Source organism: Microtus oregoni, unplaced genomic scaffold (assembly GCF_018167655.1).
Source record: "Microtus oregoni isolate MIOR12 unplaced genomic scaffold, Mior012 000001F_ref0000356, whole genome shotgun sequence".
Classification (NCBI taxonomy): domain Eukaryota; kingdom Metazoa; phylum Chordata; class Mammalia; order Rodentia; family Cricetidae; genus Microtus; species Microtus oregoni.
In genome coordinates, this window is record NW_024543060.1 from 88,673,990 (window position 1) to 88,697,057 (window position 23,068).

Genomic DNA, 23,068 nt, shown 5'->3' on the forward strand with positions numbered 1-23,068 from the left:
ATCCACAGATAGAGGTGGTATAGTCGCCCAATGTGTATGTATTTAATGTTAATGAATTATAATTTAAGATAATTATAATGAGAGCTGAAGAGATGGCTCAGCAGTTAAGAGCATTGGTGGCTTACAACCACCTGTAATGAGATCTGGTGAACTCTTCTGGTCTGCAGGCACACATACAGATAGAACACTATATACATAAAAAAATAAATACATTTAAAAAATAATAATATTATTATAATGAGTTGGGTGGTGGTGGTGCACGCCTTTAATCCCAGCTCTAGGGAGACTGAGGAAGACGAATATCTGAGTTTGAGGCTGGCCTGGTTTACAAGTTAGTTCCAGAACAGCCAGGGCTAATCAGAGAAACCCTGTCTTGAAAAATAAAAATCAAATCAAATAAAAAAAAATTTTTTAATGGGAAAATGTGTCAATTTTACAGAAATAATTGATGCAAAACAAAACATAACTCTAAATAGTTCAGTCAAATCATTTGATTCCTCAATTATTTCCAAGAGGACTACTGTTTTAAGGTCCTGGATAGATGGTTCACTCTCTACTAATGACTCATTTGTAATTACATCAAAGAAATGTACACCTTGGGGATGTATACAAAATCCAGAGTTCAGTCTTCATCACTGTACAGTCCTGGCATGGTGGCACATACCTGTAGTCCCAGGACTCTAGAAGGTAGAGCCTGAGAAAAAGGGAGTTCAAGGTCAACCTTTGCTACTCAGCGGAGCCCAACAGAGCACACTAACTCTCAGACAATAACGTCTATCAATTTACTGAAGCTAAAACAGTTGGTTTGGACATTGTTGAACTGTTTCATTTGTTCAACAAATGTGCATATTTCTCTTTCCTTTATTATTGCTATTATTATTACTACATTTGTGTGTGTGTTTGTGTGAGTGTATTTAAGTGCACACATGCCATGACATACATGTGGCAGTAAGAGGACAACTTTAGGGAGTCAGTTCTCTTATCCTATCATGTGGGTCTCAGGGATAAAACCCAGGCAAACACCCGCCATGGCTGAGCCATCTTGCCAGCTCCACATGGATCTATGGCCTGTATGGAGTATTAAGAGAGTATACTCTTTTGACAATGTTTCTTCTTAAAATAATCAAACTTTCTGGTTACACGTAACATAAACATGAGACAGTTTACATTATATAATTTAAAAGCTCTCCTGCACATACAGAAGCAACCCCTTCTCTATTATGTCACCTTAGTAAACAAAAGCATATTTTTAATTGTAAACATTACTAAAGTTAAGATGAAATATCACTATTTTCTGCCACTTTTTATATTTGTGGTTCTTATACTGTTTTTGGCTGCAGAGCTTCTTCACTACACTAACTACAAACCATCTGAGATTATGAGTGATCACTATCCCTCATTTCTCTATGGTTTTGTTTAAATGTTAACACTGAAAATTTACTTTAAAGCTAGGTGTGTAACCCCAGCACTCATTATGTAAAGGCAGGAGTAAAAATAGCTCAAGGTGAGCCTCAGCTACATAGGGAACTCAAAGTCAGCCTATGCTACATGAGAGCCTGTTGCAAAGGAAAAAATAAAACAATAACAAGTAAATAAGCTGCATTATGAATAGTTTGTACAGAAAGCTATTGCACAATAAAAAAATAATCAGGGCTTTAAGTACACTTAAATGAAAACTTTTCAGATAAGAAATGAACTTACCACAATAAATGAGGGAAATTTATAAATAATTTTAAGAGCCTAAGTGTTTTTATTTTTACCAATAGGTAAACAGAACCTTGCTGCCCTTAGATTCTGCTATTAGGCTATGTTACACGGCTACAGCCTGAGTAAAACAGTCTGTAAAGGTCGAGTCACAGCGCCGCTTCTAAAAGTTGGTATAGCAAAAAGGCATTTCAGGTTCTTCCACACAGAACTACAATGGTCTCCATGAAGAACTCTGGGCTTTGCTAGTGCTTGCAGAGAGAACCACAAACTATAATTTCCTACTCACAAAGCCAACTGATGGATGTACACAAACCAGAAGACAGCAGGTTGGGCTGGTCACACTTGATAGTCCTGTTTGTGGTGAGAGGTCAGGAAGGTGCTGGGTCACCTCCACCAGTCTACTCCAATGAGCTCAACCATGAAGGCAATACTTGATGTCTGCTGTTCACCTGCTCCATGGGGCAAGGGAGGGGCCTAGAGCCCTCTGAAAGCTAAGGAAGCTCTCTACCATGGAGCTACAGCAACAGCCTGAATTTTACATCCAGACTGCGCCCTGGGCACTACTTCCATGGCAGGCTCTACTCTGTGTCCTCTCTTCTCATACTCGAAGTGAGTGCTCCAGGGAGCTCTGTGACAACCTGCACCACTGTTACCCTGACTTCACAGCTTGTCTAATTCAAGACAATCACACAAATATAAATCAGTAGACTGATATTTTTTACCCCATATAATTTACATTTCATAAAATTAGTCTAGAGCTTTAAAGATAAATGGTGGGATTAACTAGCTGGGTTGCCTGTGATGAGAGCTAACACATACCTGGTATATATTGAAATCTGCAAGTCTAACCACGACGGAGCTAGACATGAGCTTCGCTGTGGATGGCTGCGGTAACACTGAGGGTGCTTTAGGAGTTCCTTTCGGAGTGGACTCTTTCTCTGTGAGAAACAAAAGCCCTTTCAACCCATTGTGAAAACACTTTTCCCAGCTACTCTTCTGCTGTAGAGAAAGCTACTACAACAGATGGATGCTAAGTTTCTCAAACAAGATAATACTTAAAGATAAAAGTATGCTGTTGTAATGACTATTTTTTTCAAAACAAGAACCATTTTTAATTATATTTTAAGTCACTCTCTCGCAATGTTAAAAGTGAAAAATTAATGAGCCACTTAAGAATCTAAATATTCTAAGAAGATATTACTATTATCGGTTATGCTAATCTGAGAAGTGTTGAGGCCCAGGGAGCTGACTCAGCAGCTAAGAGCTCATGGTTCTTGCAGAGGACCTAAGTTTGCTTCCCAGGACCCATGTCAGGCAGCTCACAACTGCCTGTAACTTCAACTCCAGGGGATCCCATGCCTTCTTCTGTCTCTGCAGGCATTGTACTAATGTGTATGAACCCATACGCAAACATGTATGCATATGCATTATTAAGAATAAAACCATTGGAGCTGGAGAGATGGCTCAATGGTTAAGAGCATGGGCTGCTCTTCCAGAGGACCTGGGTTCAATTCCCAGCACCCACATGGCAGCTCATAGCTGCCTGTAAATCCAGTTTCAGGAGGATCTGATGCCTTCACACCAATGCACATGAAATAAAGTTAAATAAATTTAAACAAACAACACCCCCTTAAACCACAAACAAACAAGAATAACAAACAAAAATAAAATAAACCAAAGGCAATGTGACAAATGAAAATTATTTAAAAAAAGAATAAAACCATTTAAAAGTGTGTTAGTCTATATAACTATTAGTCAACATCTTTAGAATTTAAATAATGCCTAGAAATAATATTTATAAAATATCTTCTCACTCTCGCCTCATCCCTTCCCCTTGTTTGAATATCAGGGGTGTCAGTAGGAGAAATACCTGTTTGCGTGTTCTGGGGAGAGCCGTGTGTTGGGGACTTAGGTGGTGAACCTACATTATGATCCTTCATGGCCTGCTTAAGCATTTCAACATTGCACTCAAATTCATGCAACAACTCATTAGCCCATCCATTCTTTGTTTTGGTTGCATCACTAAAATACATCCAATGATTACAACTATCTCCTGTAAAACAAATGAGAGAACTTTATTGCATGCATGATTTTTCATTCCAGTACAACAAGGGCTTTTTATAAAACTTAATCATTCTCTCAAGAGAATCAGTTTTGTCCTATTTTGAGAGAGGGTCTTGATTGCAGGAAAGCTAACCATATATTTATGGTCTTTAATTTTCTCTAACAAAACAAGAGCAAGGCACAGGAAAAGAGTATCAAAAGCAAATAATCTAGATGACTTTCTATCTAGAACCTACACCTGGTGAAACGATGCTGGATTCAAAGCTACAGGTTCGGGCAATTTTCACAGATGCTCAACTACCTGGCAAACAGCTATGTAGAGAATCTCAGAAAAATACCAAGGGGAAAACCTTTCACCCTCTGCACCCCCTGGTGCTGGACTCGCACGCCCTTGAGGGCACAGTGAGCAGCTGAAAGGTTCCGCCCCTTCCCAACTGGGAAAGGCCCAGAGACACAGCCCCCACAAAAGACCCCGAGACAAACAGTAGTTTCTAACTCTGTCTGTGCCCACAGAGAGGAGACAGGCACTGAACGGGGGAACCTGAACATAACAGTCTTATGACTTTTTAGAAGTCCTGGAATTTTATTTTATTTTGTTTTTGTTTTTTTCTTATAAGCGTAAATTACAAAACAAAAACAGTCATATACTACCAAAATTCAGAGATTGGTGTGATGGTCAAATTATTTAATTTGGCAATAAAATATCCTATTTTGCTTTTGTTATTTGAAAGAAATGAACATATCAATGCTTGGTGATTAAAGAGCCTCATAAATCTTATTTTCTGATAAATTTAATATATATATAAAAGTAAAAAAGTTCCAATATCATTTAAAAATTTAAACTGTTGACTAATGATTTGCCACAAATAAAATAATACAAATACATGTTGCTATAGTCAAAATTTTTATGTTTTAAAACACGAATTTAGTATTTATTTAGATTTTTATTTATTTATTTATTAAAGATTTCTGCCTCCTCCCTGCCACCGCCTCCCATTTCCCTCCCCCTCCCCCAATCAAGTCCCCCTCCCTCGTCAGCCCGAAGAGTAATCAGGGTTCCCTGCCCTGTGGTCAGTCCAAGGACCACCCCCCTCCATCCAGGTCTAGTAAGGTGAGCATCCAAACTGCCTAGGCTCCCACAGAGCCAGTACCTGCAGTAGTAGTATTTATTTAGATAATATTAATTCTCTCTTCTCCCTCCCTCTCCCTCCCCACCCCTTCTCTGTGATGCTGTGGCTCAAACCTACAGCCTCAAACATGCTATTCAAGTTCTCAGCCAACTAATGTTGCCTGAGCCCAAACTGGTTCAATTTCTAAAAATTTCAGTTTCTAGTAATCTACATGAACTTCAATATATTTTGGAGACAATTCTATATTCTTGATAAAATGCTGTCATAGGAAAAATAGTAGCAATATCTTGATCTCTTTTATTCTTAATAAGTTAAATAAACAATTTTTTTAGAAAAAATGGCTTCGTCATTTAAAAGCATGATTTGCATCTTTGGGATAACTATTATACACACCTGCTTTATGATACGGATAATAGTCTATGGTCAGCTGTGTGAAAGAGAGCTGCATAGCGCCTCCACTGATGCGTCTGTTTGACTCTGGGAGGAGAAGGAGAATTGAGGGAGGGAAGGAAGAGAGGGAGAGAAACACTAAGCAAATATTTGAAACACTAAATTTACCATTAAAAAGCTTTACAAAACTCAAATTGTGAGTAGCAATAGCAAGTACACCCACCCAATATAATTGATTAACTCTGGTTTACATCAACTAGTGCAACTTTTAGCATAGCAACGCAATCCTCATCTGAAGCCTTTGAATCCAGCCCATGGGATGGCTAAGCAGGCTAAAACACTTGTCAGCAAGCTGGACAACCCAAGTTCAGTTCCCAGCTCTCACAGTGAACAGATTCCCAAATGCTGCCCTCTGACCTCCACGTGTTTGGAGCTAGCTGTTTCGGTACTCAGAACTTTTTCTGGTTTTGGTCATTTGAAAGCACATCTGGATACTTCCTGAGGTAGAGATATGCTATGTAGAAAGCACATCTGGATACTTCCTGAGGTAGAGATACGCTATGTAGAAAGCACATCTGGATACTTCCTGAGGTAGAGATATGCTATGTAAAAAGCACATCTGGATACTTCCTGAGGTAGCGCTCAGTAGTAAATAGCACGCTGCAGAAAATGTGCCAAATGGGTGCAATAAACATGATAAGAAAGGCATCTTGGTTAGTTTCAGCATCAGATGAGATTTCTGCAAACTGATGAGTATTTCGGAGTCTTTAGGATTTCACAACAGAGAAGTCACTGCAGAACTCCACAGTGTGGGAGACATCACCCAGCGTACTTATGAGGGAAGTCACTGCAGAACTCTCCAGTGTGGGAGACATCACCCAGCGTACTTATGAGGGAGAAGTCACTGCAGAACTCCACAGTGTGGGAGACATCACCCAGCGTACTTATGAGGGAAAAGTCACTGCAGAACTCTCCAGTGTGGGAGACATCACCCAGCGTACTTATGAGGGAATAATATGCTTTATGCAGGAATGCAGGCTTAGAAAACACTAAGAAAATGCTCAGTTTTCCCATCTCATTTAGTTACTATGCTTTAAAGTTTTTTTCCTTTTCAGTCACTGAAGCAGAAAATGACAACTATAAACCAAAAGACACAAAGTGGGCAAAGAAACAACAGCAAATTCCTTTACTCGCCCAAATCTTCTCTGCTCTCCGTTCCCGCCCCCGCCCCCACTTTTTGGCAGCCCTGGGGACTGACTGAACCTAAGGGCCTCTCACATGGCATACCAGTGTGCTATCACAGAGAAATTCCTCCAGTCTTAAAGAACGTTGAGAGAAGGTCTAATTAAGTTGACCTACACTGGCTTTGAATTTGCTCACAATTCGCCTTGACTTTGTGATTCTCCTGCCTTAAGGGTCCAGTGGCTGGGATTATAAACCTATACACTAGGTCAGCTTCCTCTACCCTTCTACTTGTTAGCCAATTCTTCCCAATTTCTCTGATGACTGTTCAATAATTTCTTCTCCTAAGTACCTAGAATACTCTCTCAGCTTTAAAAACAATAAAATCCAAAGGATATTCTGATTCAGGTCTGAAGACCTCAGGTCAAATATCCCGACTTTTAGGGGATCTTCGCTTTGTTCTAACACTCACCAAAATGATACAAACTCTGTCCCTGAGGTAAGCCGGCCATCACTAATGGGCCACTGACACTGTGACAGAGAAGCAGAAACACTAAGCACTCAAAGCCAGGAACCTGGATTTTCAAAATGGCAGGAGCAGCTCCCTGCCTGCCCTATCACCCTAGTCTACTCAATAAACACAGGACACAGACTAAAACAAGCATCAGGGTCCTCATGGAAGGCTGGGGAGACAGGGCAGGGGAAACAGTATTAGGGAGCCACCCAGTTGTCTACACAATAAACACAGGACACAGACTAAAACAAGCATCGGGGTCCTCATGGGAGGCTGGGGAGACAGGGCAGGGGAAACAGTGTTAGGGAGCCACCCAGTTGTCTTTATGTGTACAACCAACACAGGTTTGGGGTCAGAGAGATGGCTCAGAGGTTAAGAGCACTCACTGCTCTCACAGAGGACCTGAGTTCAATCCCCAGCACCCACACAGCAGCTCACAACCATTTGTAATTCTAGTTCCACAGGATCCACATCCTCTTCTGGCCTCCAGAAGGACTGGGCACACACCAGTGCACAGACACACTTGCAAGCAAAATACCAGTACAGCACAGGTTCAGATATAGGTGAATTCATTACCAAGCTTACCACATGTGCATACTTATGAATGACCACAGGACAAAATGCATAATTTCAAAAGACAATTCTAAGTTATTTTATTCAAGGATGTCATTTATTCAGTCTTCGTTATGGTTGCTGTTTTCAGACAGGGTCTCATTATGTAGTCCTAACAGGCTGGCCTCAAATTCACAGAGATCTGCTTGTCTCTGCCTCTTGAGTACGAGAATTAAAAGTATGCACCACCACGCTGCCCACTCTTAGATTTTCAAACCGAATTTCACTGCTAGCATTGAAAGCCAACAATCAATTAAAAAGGATTAAGTACTAAAGCCAAATCAAACTTCAGACCAAAAAAAAATGCTTCAAATGTTTCATTTATATAGCAATCTGAAGGATGATATTTTAATAGATGCTACATATAGTAAACAATATAGTTTTGTTGTCAATTTGTGGAAGAGTCAAATAGTTTAACGTAAGATTACCTTTTTCTTTTGCGTGAATATCATCACAGATATGCAGATCTAGATGAGAAATCACTAGATGATGGGATGTTTCCTTAACATCAAAGTCATTGAAGAATTTTACAATTGCATCATTTAGATCGGGAGCATTGGCAGCCTGTGGGGTCTTCACGTGCTGGGCAGATGAAGCTACAGTAGAGCTCTAAAGATTCCAAACCACATTGTCACTGCCCGGTCACATCCTTGAATGTCACACATAAGCAAACCTGAGTATTTCCAGCAATAAACTCATAAAAAATGAGTATAATTCAGTGGATTCTGTATCAGTAACCCTGCTGCCTTAAAATACCTTTTGAATTATATAAAAGTTAGATTAAACAACCAGAGTTAGACACAATCTGACTGGAAGCCCAACACATTTCAGTAAATATCTGCACACACATTCTTAGTGTTCCTCTCCTCACCTCTTCCATCAAAGCTGCTTCCTCCTCCACATTGCTTTTCATTGCTAACAAAACTACGTCTTATCATTCTTAAGTCCTTAGCGTCCTTATTCGTAACTTCTGGAAGATGTAGGTATTGCTTTCTAATCTGGCTTGATATGACTTTCAAGTTTGATGTGGGATTACCCTCTGTATGCTATGAATATGTTTTATTATTATTAGTTAATAAAAAAAGTTGCATTGGCCTATGGCAGGGCAGAATATAGCAAGGAGGGAATTCCAAACAGAGATAAAGGAGAAAAGAAGGCGGAGTCAGGGAGAAACCATGTAGCTGCTGAAGGAGAAAGATGTCAGAACCTTACCAGTAAACCACAGTCTCATGGCAATACACAGATTAATAGAAATGAGTTAATTTAAGATGAAAGAGCTAGCTAGAAATATGCCTACACCAACAGCTAGTGTTGTTATTTAATATAGTTTCTGTGTGATTATTCGGGTCTGGGCAGTCAGGAAATGAAAGTATATTCTCTGTTTACACAAGCCATTTTTCTTTTTTTTAAAATATTTATTTATTTTTTTAAATATTTATTTATTTATTATGTATACAATATTATGTCTGTGTGTATGTCTACAGGCCAGAAGAGGGCACCAGACCTCATTACAGATGGTTGTGAGCCACCATGTGGTTGCTAGGAATTGAACTCAGGACCTTTGGAAGAGCAGGCAATGCTCTTAACCTCTGAGCCATCTCTCCAGCCCCCACACAAGCCATTTTTCAAAACTCGTGGACCCACTTCCTCCAGACTTGCTCCATTCTCTGTCCTCCTCTTCAGCTCATCCTCTATGATGCTGTCATCTATCTGATATATCCCTACTAGTGCCCAGATACCAAAAAGTACAAGGTCCCTCTTGTCTACCAACTGCAGGTCTGCTGCAGCTCAGGAGACTGCTCCTAAACTTAAAATTAGGCTTCCAGGACAAGTCATGGTGATACCCACCTCCTAGCACTCAGAAGGCAGAGGCAGGTGGAGCTATATAAGTTTGAGGCCAGCCTAGTCTACGAAGTATGTTCCAAGCCAGCCAAGGTTACATATTAAGATCCTATCTCAAAACAAAACAAAGCAAAACAATAAAAAGTAAAAATAAATAAATTGAGCTCCGCCATGGAACTCAGAAAGTGCCACTTGTTTAATCATTACAAAGCCGGCAGAATGCGGGAAGCCTCGTCAACGTGGTGGGCACCTATCGGTTTTCCTGGCTGTAAGCTCTATAAAACTTTGTTCACACCAACAGGCAGAGTGGATGAGGGGAATTTGTTTTTAAAATGGAATTTAGTACTTTCCACTCCAAGTTACAAGCTAGGATTTACAATGTGCTTTACCAGATGAAATTACTTCCAATAACCCAATCCTATTACAGTTTATCCGAAGGTATATTAGCTCTGCCTTCAAATGTATTCAAAACAAAATGGTGGAAGTCACTTGTCAACTTGGTCATGAGAATCATTCATTCCTGGTAGCAAGTACTTTAAATTGCCTGTCTTGTTCCCAGAAGTATTTGTTCTTCCTGGACCAATCCATCAGACTGGAGATTTATAAGAGGGTGCCTTCCACTTCTTAAGTAGGGTAAATGGAATTCTGGCATGGGTGAACACGTGTTAAATATCCAAAACAAGCATATTCTCAGGCAGTCAGAAGAAATAAAGAACACATGAAGGTAGAAGGTGGTGGAACTCAATTTCCTTACAATAAAAATCTCGGAACCAGAGTGCAGGGTGTGTGTACTGTGTGAATACAGGTCTCTGCGTGTCTGTGTTCGTGGAGGTCAGAGGACAACCTCACCTTCCACCTAATTTGAGAAAAGATCTCTCCTTCATAACTAAGCAAACTGACTCACAAGCTTCCTGTCTCCACTTCCATCTTGCCATAGGCACACTCCTGTCCCAGGAGCACTGCAGTGCTCAAGAGATGGTTACATTACATGACCGCTGTTGGTCCTAGGGACACAAACTTGGACCCTAATGATGATTCAGTAAGCACTTTCCCCGCTGAGCCATCTCCCTAGCTTCATTTTCAGACATAATCCCATTATGTTCCTTATTAAACCTCTCCAAGGGTCAGTTTGAAACATCTGTGCTCCCTTTCTTCCTCCACACCCTTCTCTTGTGTTCTTCCCTTTAGCATATATGAACACCTCAAGTCGTTTACATTTGACTCATAACACTGAGCTTCTCGAAGGCAGGGTCAAACATTTGTTTTCCCACTAACGCAGGAACCTATGTAGTCTTGTAAGCAAGTAGGTAGTGAACAATGCCACTGTGAACAGCACTGGAAGCCTACAATGCAGTCACTTCCATATACCAAGCTCCACCATCTGTAAGCTAAGACTGTTGACAGATATTAATGCATTGAAAAGCTTTATGGAAACATGACTTTAAAACATCTCATGAAATTTTACAAAGGAAGTTGTAAAACTTATTTCTACTTTTAATAAAATAATCAAATATACAATCAAACAATCAAAATCATCAAAAACTTTACATGTCCCTTCTACAAAGATGTTTATGCATTAGCAATTAGAATTTAATGTTGGGAAAGACTGAAAAAATGCTTTTACCATTCAGATAAATTAATGTTTCTGATTTCCTATCCCCAATCCACCATCAGCCACCAGAGAATTCTAAAAGGAGTTCTGTTTTCAACTTTAGTGTCTCCAAACACTTCTAGCTATCAATCCAGTCATCCTTTAATGCCTTCTCTTATAATATCCAGGATTTATTTCTATTTCCCTCTACCTCAAAAAATTCAAACTTTTTCCTGAAAAGGATCATTGGGCTAGGAGATGACTAGTGCACAAGGGCACTTACTGTATGAGCACGAAGACTTGAGTTCAAGTCTCCAGTGCTAATATGGGATTCCCCTCTGTATGCTGTGAATACCATTGGTTAATAAAGAAACTGTCTTGGGCCCGTGCAAAGCAGAAGAGAGGTAGGCAGGGAAAACTAAACTGAATGCTGGGAGAAAAGAGGCAGAGTCAGGGAGAAGCCAGAGAGCAGCCACCAGAGATAGACACACTGGAAACTTGCTAGTAAACCACGAGCCTCATAATAAAATATAAAATACAGGAAATGGGTTAAATTAAGATGTAAAAACTAGCCAATAAGAAGTTAGAACTAGTAGGCCAAGCAGTGATTTAATACAGTTTCTGTGTAGATATTTCAAGAGTCTGGGCAGCCAGGAAATGAACAAGCAGCTTCCTAAAACACAGTACTCATGGAAAAAGTGGAACACTGCCAACAACAACCTCAGCACTGGAAGAAGAGAAGAGAGGATTACTGGGGCTGGCTACAATTCCACCAGCAAGTTCAGTGAGAGACAGAATTGCAAGGAAATAAGGTGCAGGGAGATGAAGCAGGTCTCAATAAACTCCTGTGTCCTTCATGCTCACATGGGCATGCACGCACAATCATTTGCCATCAAATACTTCTACATTGTCAAGACTCAATATACTCCTGAGTCCTCCATGCTTGCATGGGCATGCACAGACAAGCATTATGCCATCAAATGCTTCTATACTGCCAATCATTCTATATCCTGCACAAAGAGCTCCAAACAAAACAAGCACTAGACACACAGTAATATCATGTATAACATTACACTGTAACAGTTTAGATAAAGAAGAAAATTGGTTTAGGTGATACAATATCATATAAAGGAAATACCAACTCACCAATCTGTTTAAACTAAGTTACATATTGTCTTTTTTCTGTGAATTTGTAGCATACCTGTGCAGGTTCAGGAGCCATACTCTTCCTTTGTTCTGTTGACTTTTCTATTGCTTCACTAAGAGACTTTGCATACTGCACCATAGCCTTCAACTGGGAATCCGTTAAAACCCATAACAAATCATCCAGTATTAGAACTAACTTTGTTGCAATGACATTGCAGTCCTTTAACTGTAATAAAAATGATTGCAAAAATTAATCCAAGAATAAAACTTACAACACACTTATTTATTAAAAGCATAAAGCTTTTAATAGTATTAATGTGGATATGGATACTGTCTTAATTTAATTAAGTTCTTAAGCTTTCAAGATAGCTCAGCAGGCAGTCACTTGCAAAGCCTAAAGACCTGAGTTCAAACCTCAGAACCTACATAGTGAGAAGAGATTCCTAAAACACCCTCTAACCTCCATACATAGCATGCCATACGTCCGCTTCCAATGAGATAAGGAATAATGAAAATGTAACAAATATTTATGGAGTTCCTGTAAGAGAGAAGGACTATTTCCCAAAGCTGGGATGATAGTGCTAAGAAGACCGATAAGTCCCTGAAGGACAAATTATATAACGTGTATGCAATTTCTATGTGCAGCTGACAGATCCTCATCACTTCCATTAACTGAACTCGTCCTACCTCGGGAAGTGGAATTACAATTCATCAACTACCAAAAGTCATTTCCCCCACACTTCGCATTTCAGGGACTCTGTTAAGCTCAGAGAAGATTCCCTTCCAGATTCCCAGTTATTTATGCAAATACACCAGTGACACAAAGCACACAGCAGGCTGCGGGGTCTCTCACCAGGCCTCTTGTTCAAACTGTCACCTCCTCATTAAATTTCATCACCAAGCCCAGTGGACTCTCAAGCTCCAATACTCTCAATGCTAGTTTCTTCATTTACGTAAGTTACCGGCAACATCTCTTGTTGTCTGTTTGAGACAGGGTCTCAGCGTGACTGGAACTGGAACTCTGCCTTCCAAGTGTTGGTCTAAAGGTGTGTGCTGCCACGTTTGCCCCATGATTTTAAGATTTTAAGCAAAATCTTAAAAACTTATTAACAGTTAAGTGTTGGCTATCAATAATTAAAAAAAAAACATTGTTGAACAAAATTCAGTAAGAGAAATTTCTTCTTCCTCCTCCTCAACTTCTTTTTTTTTTTTCCTGGTGGCATTTGAGGACTAAACTCAGGGCATTATTCATGCTAAGTAGGCATTCTACCACAAGTTACACTCCAGGCTGTGCAACGGAACTGTAAGACAGTAAACATTCAACAAATATCTGAATAGAAGAAAGGGAGGAAGGGAGGGAGGGAGGGAGGGAGGGAGGGAGGGAGGGAGGGAGGGAGGGAAGGAAGGAAGAAATCATGCTGGAGAGATTGTTAAGTGGTTAGGAGCACTGGCTGCTCTTCCAGAGGACCCAGGTTCAATCCCCAGCACCCACACTACAGCTCACAAAATCTGACACCCTCACACAGACTTACATGCAAGAAAACACAATGCACATAAAATAAAAATAAACAAATGATTTTTAAAAATTAATAAAAAATCTATTCAATTTGCTAAGAATACAAACCTTGGAGCACTTAAATACTCATCTATGGGATAAGGGTGCTGTAACAACATGAGCTTCCCCCTCCACCTGCCAACACCGCTCATGGTGTCAGGGCCCCTGACACCCTGCCTGTTCTAACACTAACACAGGGACCGACCGAGATGACAACTGCACTTACTCTTCTTTTAAGCGTGACTCTGATTTTCGACTGGTTAGTTATTAACCGGACAGGAGCGCACATAATTTCCAGATGTGAACTTTGGGTGGCATCTGCTTCAATTCGAATCATCTGCCAATTTATTTCTTTAAATGTCAGCACCTAAGGAGAAAACAGAGATTAGGAGTGTGCACTTGTGCAAAATGAGAAAGTAAACATTTATGAAAGCAAATAAAAAAGGTACCTTCTCAATTAATTTTTGTGACATTTGAAAAATACTTAACACTGCTTTTACACTTCATCAAATTCAACAGCATACATTCAGAATTATACTCCTCTATTAAGACTCTTGGTACTTTCATTTGGGAAACAACATAAACAAGGAGCATTAGAATCATGACTAAAGCAGTGGCTGAATAAAATTAAAGGGAGGGAAAGGCGCTGACTGTGAAATGCTGACCTGAGTTTGAACCCTGAAACCCACATAAATACAGGAGAGACGTGACTCCACAAAGTTGTTCTCTGACCTCCGCTTGCACGCCATAGGGTATTCACACAAACACAGAAAGGCAAAGATGCACCGGCATAGATACACACACATGCAGACACATATGCACATACCAACACAAAATTTAATTAAAAAGTAGGACTCATTACTTCCATAAGGTGAAAGATGTATATAGTAACACATTAAAATACCAACATTTTATAATTAAATTACTTAGGTTAATAGAAAAGCATACTTACGTCTGGAAGAGAAAATTCACTAGAATGCAGTTCTGGGCAACCATAAATGCAATTATTTTATTTTAGTGTCAGTGTGTGTGTGTTTGCATGCACATCTAAGTGTATGCATGTATGCATGTATGCATGTGTACCATATGTGCATGTGCCTACAGAAGTCAGAAAAGGGAGTCAGATGCCCTGGAACTGGAGTCACAGAGCTGTGAGTCTCCCAGTGCAGGTTCTGGGAACCAAGCTCGGGTCTACTGCAACACCACCAAGTATTAGCTGCTGAGCCATCCCTCCAGTTATTTTTTCAATGGATTTTGTGTGTGTGTCTTTACATGTACATGTGTATGGTCACCCATGAGCCTCAGGAAACAGCTCTCTCCTTCCACCCTGTGGGTTCCAAGGATGTAATTTATGTTATCAAGCTTGGCAGCAAATACCTGTACCCACTGAGCCATCTTGATGGCCACTGATGTAATTCTTTTAAATGTCTCTGATTATTTATTCATTACGAAAAAAGCCTTCTACCTCTCCCCTCTGTGGATCTTGAACACGAGTGGACCTCAAGTCTGAACGTTCCCAGTGTGCATTGACACTGTAGATTCGGAGCTGAGAAAGTTCAAAGGAGGCGTTGAAGGCTTTTGCTCCAATCTTGATGACAATAGAATTGACAGAAACAGTAATTCCTTCAACAACTTTTTCGGCAAAGCCATATTCACTGGAAAACAAAGCAAAAACAAAATAAAAAAAAAAAACACCAAAAATGATTGCAGGTAGTTTCACACAACTCCACATATGCAATACCCTAATATCTAACTCATATGTTTCCAAAGCAAAAAATGCAAAAGAAATCAATCTTACTATAAATTTCCTACTTTTCTTTCCCCTTTTCAATAATCTTAAAAGTGTTTCTAACTTTTCTCTAATTATCTCTGACTCTAAACAATCTAAAAATCAATTACTCTACATAAAATTTAATCCATAGTATAAAAAAAGTCTCAAAAGTTTCTAGATAGAGGAGAAATTCTAAGGTTACCATGACAGCCGTCTGTTTTCCCTGTCATTATTACTCTGAGGTCCAAGATTAAACTTTGCAGCCAATGAGCAAAACTCTCCGCTATCTCAGCACGGGACAGATGACATCATACAGACACACAGGAACTAGCACATCAGACTGAGCCAGTTCACCAGCTCCTAAACAAGTGATATTTTTAATTTAAGCACATGAGTATTTTGCATACATATGTAAGTACGCAGAGGCCAGAAGAAGATGGCAAAGCAGGAGTTTCAGAAGGCTGTGCTTGGCCATGTGGGTGCTGGCAATCAAATCTGGATCCTCTGCAAGGGCAGCAAGTACTTCTAATTCCTGGGCCACCTCTCCAGCCCCATAAACAAGTAATTCTTAAAAATCTATTTCAACTTTTCAATAAAGTTTTATGGAGTAGTCCACATGCTATTATCTTTCTTTCTTACTTCTTTTCATTCCTTCCTTCTCTCCTTCCTTCCTTCCTATTTTTTTAGTTTTTCAAGACAGGGTTTCTGTGTAGCCCTGGCTGCCCTGGTATTCACTTTGTAGACCAGGCTAACCTCAAATGCACAGAGATCCGCCTGCCTCTGCCTCCCAAGTGCTGGTATTAAAGGGTAGACCACCATATCCAGGTATAAATTTTATAGTATATCCGAACGGATATAATTTACAAAGACACCATTTAACTTTTTGTTTTGGTTTTTAGACACAGGATTTCTCTGTGTAGTCCTGGCTGTCCTGGAATTAGCTCTGGAAAACAGTCTGGTCTCAAACTCATAGAGATCAACCTGCTTCTGCCTCCCACATCATTTAACTTACAGGAACGACAAAAGTTCACTGATGCATAGAAAATGAAACGCAGAAAAACATTAATATTCCAAGACCCCTAATGGTTGTCTGAAATCACAGACAGTACCCAATTGTATATACTATTCTTCCTAGACACACATACCTATAATAACATTTAATTTATAAGTTAGACACCAGAGGTTAACAGTAACTAATAATAAAAGACTAAATATAACAATACACGGTAATAAAAGTTATGAGAGTAAGGACGTTCTTAAGATAGTTTTGTTTTTGAAACAGGATCTCACATAGGTAGCCACGGATGACCTTGAACTCCTGCCTCTGCTTCCTGAGGGCCGGGATTCCAGTCATACACAACCACATTTGTTGTATGTAATGCTGCATAAATCCAGGGTTTTGAACACGCTAAGGAAATACTCCATCTACTGAGCTACATCTCCAACTAAACACACCCTTCTTGTAATAATTTAAAAGCAAGAGGCCTGTGTGATGAGATAAAATAAAGCAAACAGCTTACCCACTGTGATTTTTGTGAGCATCATGACATAAAGGTTACTTGAAAACAAGCCCTGACACCCAGCAGATGATCAGAGGATCCAGGCAGGGCTGAAGGCTAACTGCCTATACAGCATGAACACGCTGGACAAAATGATTAACATCCCAGCTAAATTTCAATTTTTCATGACACTCATAATGGCATAGATTTTCAAGCTTATGAATTGTTTATTTCCAGAATTTTCCATCTAGTATTTTTAGACTGTCACTAGTCAGTTAGCTGAATAGGTGGCAAGTGAAACCACAGTGAACTCCAATAATAAAGAATTAAGAGGGCATCTGATGTATAGAACACCTAAGCTCTGCACTGCCCTTGGCTACTCAGCACTATTCATCAATAGGATAATCCAGAGAGGTGACGAGTCTAAAATAATCCACACTAGCTAAATGTGGGGACTGTAAGAAAGAGGTGGTCGGGGCACAGTGCATCTGAGGTGAAAGGATTTTATATCCCTGCTGGCCTGCTGCTGCAGAGAGGAGAGCCACAGCCACAAGAAGGAACACCCTGAGAAAACCACAAGAGCAGAGGACATGGTTTACCTCTGTCCTGAAGCAGTTGCAATTGGTGATGGACCGTTAGGGGCTCGTGGCTCTTCACACGTACTCATTTCCATTATGACTTTATCTAGAGTCTAACAAAAAGTTAAATAATTAGACATATGCACTGTGAAAGTATGAAGTATATTTTCTCTTTTGTTTATTTAGGACCACAGCAAATGGTCCTTTGCTGAGGTGGTCTCCTGGTGGAACAGGTTAGATGCACATTCTATGAGTTTGGGGAAGAAAATACAGAAGCAGCCATTAACTGATGAGGTCACTAGATTTAATGGAAGCATAATCTCCAATCCTACTTCTAGCATCGTATAACTGATAAATCATATATTAATGAATGGGACTGAACTATGTAGTAATAGGAGCGGCGGGGCTGCATTCCCAGCACCCCAGCCGCCTGCTCGGCTAGCTTATGCCCCGAAATAACAACACACAAACTGTATTCATTTAAACACTGCTTGGCCCTTTAGCTCTAGCACTTACAGGCTAATTCTCACATCCCGATCAACCCATCTCTAATAATCTGTGAGAACCGGTCTTACCGGGAAGATTCTAGCCTAGTCCATCCTGGGTCGGAGCTTCATCCCAGGAGCGGGGCATGGCATCTCTCTCTCAGGCGCCTGCTCCCGAGAGGAGAGCAGTCGAGACTGGAGTCTGAGCTCACTTCCTCTTCCTCCCAGAGTTCTGTTCTGTTTACTCCTCCCACCTATCTCTAACCAATGAGAGCCAAGCAGTTTCTTTTTATTTAACCAATGACCATCCTCCATCAGAACTACATCTAAAAGTCTTATCTTGAGACCAGAGATATAAGAGATGAACTAAGAAAATTATGAAATGAGCAGGAGAAAACACTCCCATAAGAGGAAAATTGTATTTCCCAAATAATTTTTTTCTTGAAGATAATGTAATGCCTTTAACCGTGAGTATATCTATCTACAAATCCATAACTTCTTCATTCTCCATTTTAAGTATAGCATTTATCACTACCTAAAATCTTCTTATTTTATTGTGTATTTGTTCAGACAGCCTCTGTTAAAATATAAATTCTTCAGATCAAGGAAAAAGTGATTTCAGTCAGGTGGTAGCGGCACACACCTTTTATCGCAGCACTCAGGAAGCAGAGGCACGCAAATCTCTGTGAGTTCGAGGCCAGCCTGGTTTACAGAAAGAGTTCCAGGAACAGCCAGAGCTACACAGAGAAACCCTATCCAAAAAAAGCCAAAAAGAAAAAAATTATACAGAATATTTATGGAATGAAGCTAAATGTAATGTAAGAATTAACGTGTTCAAGTACACGAGCTCAGTCTAGAACACCACTGCAAAATTACAGAAGGAATGACTCCATCAGTAAAGAGCCCAGGCCGGTGAGAAGGCACAGTTGTATGCAGCAAAAGGTGGGCAGCCTGGGTTCCCTAGCTCGGACACACGGAAGGAGGGAACCAGGTGCGCAGCCTGGGTTCCCCAGCTCGGACACACGGAAGGAGAGAACCAGGTGGGCAGCCTGGGTTCCCCAGCTCGAACACACGGAAGGAGGGAACCAGGTGGGCAGCCTGGGTTCCCTAGCTCGAACACACGGAAGGAGAGAACCAGGTGGGCAGCCTGGGTTCCCTAGCTCGAACACACGGGAAGGAGGGAACCAGCTCCCGCAAGTTGCCCTTAACTTTCCCACGCCCGCCATGACACTTACGCACACACAAGTGCATGCGTGCGCACACACACAAATGATAAAATAAGACTTGTTGCAATGAACATTTGCTAGTGAAGCTGACTGGACAAAAGGGTCTGCTCGCTCCCAATGCCACAAGGACTAAGGTAGAAGTCTCGGAGAGGCGAGAAAAATGGGGAAGCAAAGAAGTCTTTTTGTTTTGCTTTCTTGTTTTTGTTTGCTTGCTTTGTTTTGCTTTGCTTTGGTTTTTTAAACTTTCTCTGGGGAGGGCACTGCAGGGTTGAGAGGAGGATATATAGAGAGAATGAGAGGCAAGAGGAATTAGGATGCATGATACGAAACTCTCAAAGAATCAATGAAGAAACTATTTTTTAAAAGGCTTAAATGATTTTATTTGATTTTCGTGAAAAGGTGAAGTACAGAACATATGACCAAACTTACTAGACCAAGGAGAGCAGAAACACAGAAAGTCTGGGCCAAAAGTTAGTGAAGCAGTTCTAAAATATGGCAGTGAAGAATTAAGAGATACAATATGCCAACTGGATATAAAGTTCTAGAAATAAAAACTTTAAAATTCCTTTTAATTTAAAGTTTAAGCTTTTCATATAACAGCAGAAAAAAATAAGTCCAATAAAAATAAAGCAGAAGTTAATAAATAAAAAGTCCAAGAAACAAAAACATTAATATTTATATAATAAATAATTTACATGTACATGTGCAAATGATTATTTTGAGACAGTTTCTCTACTCACCAAACAGATGGGATGTGTTTTCAGTTTTGTCCATGGAATCTACAAGTAAAATATTTTTCTTTAAAATGAATTATTAAAAATATGAAATACTATTCAACAGACATCTCTGTATATAAAAAGACAGGCAGCAAGTTACATTATCCATCTCTCTCAGACTGAAAATTATTCATACTTATTGAAATCAGTGTATCTATGTCACATAAGAAAATCATTTAAGTTATCTAAATAAGATAATTTTCATGTTTTTAACAGTCCTTAATATACATTTTAATTACACAATTTAAGAATTCTCAGTAAAGCATAATCACTATTCTGTTTGTTAATTTGTTTAACTTTAGAATTCCAGCCAGTATATTTGCAGCTGTTCAAAATAAATTTATTGGTGGAAATGCCCACAACAACAAAGAGACAATGTTCAGATACACACAGTCACAGTTCTGTTAATGTCTGGGTCATTATAATGCTAAGTACCAAGGGATGCAGAACCCTTTCCCAAAGGAAAGGCAAACTTAATTTCTATAAAAACAAAGCAGTAGCAGGCACTGCCTCTCCTGAGCAACCTCTCAATCTAAGCCTGGCTGGTATCTAACAGCCAGAAGCTACATGAACTGACCTAAGATTAGAAACAGAAATCAGCAGACTGGTAAAAACAATGTTAACAACGACATAGGAAATAGAAACCCTTAAATTTCACAGAATTACAAAGAAACAGAAGAAAGGAATGAAACTCTGAAATAGCGTGTGAGCACGATGTCTGCAGTAACAAAGGGCAATTCTTACCTTTAAAATAAAGTACTATAAATTTAAATCATTGCAATTGACAATAAATCAATCCGAAGGGAAGAGGGGAGATGATCACTGAATATATGCCAAAGTGAAGTACCTAATTTATAACAAATTAATTTGATTAAAATTTCAATAAAATAGTTTTGAAAAAATGTAAATGTAAGTTATTAATACATCACCCCAATTCCACTCATAAGGGATGGACAATCATCTTTGCAGCTATTTTCCGGGGTTTTTCATGCAGGTATTTTCTATGTAAGCTGTAGGAATAAAATGCTTCTTCGTGGAAGATGTGAAGCTGAGGATTCAAGTTAAAGGACAGAGAACAGAGACTGACAGCTTGAGAAGTCTGCTGGGACACCCAAGCCTTACCCTGATGGATGCTTTGTTACAAAACACTTTGTTGATGGCCAGCCACGTGGGCAGATCCAGCATGTTCTGGAGCACCTCCTCGTCCAGCTCCAGGTTCTTCAGCTCGCCTTCTCCTTTCAGGGTGCTTAGGTTGATCTTGTCAGGAGATAAGTTTTTGGTAAATCTGAAAGAGAACAGAAGTTACATTTATTCTAGTGTCAGTGTTTGTACCCAAGAGTCATCCTAGCAAAGACAGAACTTTAAAATGGGATGGCAACACTAACCACCAGAAGACCACAGTGATGGAATTTACTTTATCCACGTCCACAGTCTTCCGTTGTTGTGTTGGACTCTCATAGCCATAGTACTCTAATATTGAGTCTACAACTTAGGGGCACAGACGGGAAGGTCATGTTCCCATAAACAGCTGAAGTCTGGTTCTGACTTCCTGTCAAACTGGGCAGAAACACAGCAAGGATATTCCGCCGTTTTCCAGGCACTCTGACCCATTCCCTGCCACGTTTTGTTCACTGTAGGTTCCGTCACAGAGGAGAGTCAATACTGTGCTATTAACCATGGCACAAGAAGGTAAGGGAATCACGGGGGCGCTCTAACGGAAGCTGACAAGGCATCAGATGCCAGTCAGCATCCTAAGAACGACGGCCAAAGGGCACACATGATATTCTTCTTAGGCTCAACTGGCTACTCCCAGCATTAGAACCCAACCCAAACTATTTCAGAAATAAATTCTGGCACATACATAGTGTTCTTAAAGTTTCTGAGGAAGAAGGAAAGTACACAGTTCCATCTAGGAGTTGATTGTCCTCTGGGTAAGTTTTTAAAGCTCAATTATTTAGGCTCTGAGTTACCTCTCTATAGGTTTAGCTCCGGGAATTCAGAAAACTGAAATGTAAAATACTTCAATAAACCTTGAACTGTAATTAAGACTCTCTACCATCTTTTTCTAAGAAGCAGTCTTTAAAGATTTAAGGGCTGGGATGTAGCTCGATGCTGATTTGTCCAATGTGGCTTTACAATCGAGTTTGTATAAGGAGGCATCTATTAGGGGCTATCTTAGAAGACCTCTCCTATTTTCATTTTAATTTCATCTCTGCTTTTTAACATAAACATATTGCTTAAGATAATTCAACAAAGCATTTTCTTGGTGTTTCTTAATTAGAAACAAATTAATTTAACAGTGAATGTGTTACAAGAGTTTACACAAAAAAGGAGAGAAAGGATAACAGCTCAGGGACTAAGAACACATACTGCTCTATCAGGAGGAGTGGGTTCAGATCCCAGCACCTACATCACATACACACATATACATATATAAATTAAATAAAGTCTTTTTTAAAAAAATATGTGTCTGTCTGTGTGTGTCTGTGTGTGTGTGAGTACATGTGTCTGTCTGTGTGTGTGTCTGTGTGTGTATGAGTACATGTACGCAAGCGCCTGCCGAGCCGAGAAAAAGGCATCAGATCCCTTCTAGATGGAGTTACAGACAGTGTGAACTGCCCAGTGTGGGGGCTAGAACTGCCTAGTGTCTTTAGTCTTAGCAGCTAAGCCATCTCCCTAGAGCAACGGTTTTCAACCTTTCTAATGCTGTGACCCTTTAATACAGTTCCTCATGCTGTGTTGATCACCCCCAACCATAAAATTCTTTTCATTACTACTTCATAACTTTAATTTTGCTACTGTTATGAATCATAATGTAAATATCTGATATGCAGGATATCAGATATGCAACCTCCAAAGGAATCACAACCCACAGGTTGAGAACCACTGCTCTAGACCCTAAAATAAAGTATTTTTAAAAGATTTTACCCTCTGTGCCAGACAGAATGAGAAACCTGAACTTACATGCTTGATATCACAAACAATAACAATAATAGTAGT

At 39.9% G+C, this 23,068-nt stretch overlaps 1 protein-coding gene across 2 annotated transcripts in view; it reads right to left on the minus strand.

The window, feature by feature from the left end:
- Positions 1-23,068, minus strand: part of Uhrf1bp1l (UHRF1 binding protein 1 like) — a 69,104-nt gene that overhangs the window by 20,723 nt on the left and 25,313 nt on the right. For both annotated transcript variants that reach the window (XM_041665084.1, XM_041665093.1), the window contains 10 exons: positions 21,191-21,353; positions 20,033-20,071; positions 17,603-17,694; positions 15,199-15,388; positions 13,960-14,100; positions 12,234-12,404; positions 8,028-8,208; positions 5,295-5,378; positions 3,578-3,760; positions 2,527-2,645 (listed from right to left, as the gene is read on the minus strand). In XM_041665084.1, coding sequence (XP_041521018.1) covers positions 2,527-2,645; positions 3,578-3,760; positions 5,295-5,378; positions 8,028-8,208; positions 12,234-12,404; positions 13,960-14,100; positions 15,199-15,388; positions 17,603-17,694; positions 20,033-20,071; positions 21,191-21,353 — 1,363 coding nt within the window. The remainder of the gene's footprint in view (positions 1-2,526; positions 2,646-3,577; positions 3,761-5,294; positions 5,379-8,027; positions 8,209-12,233; positions 12,405-13,959; positions 14,101-15,198; positions 15,389-17,602; positions 17,695-20,032; positions 20,072-21,190; positions 21,354-23,068) is intronic.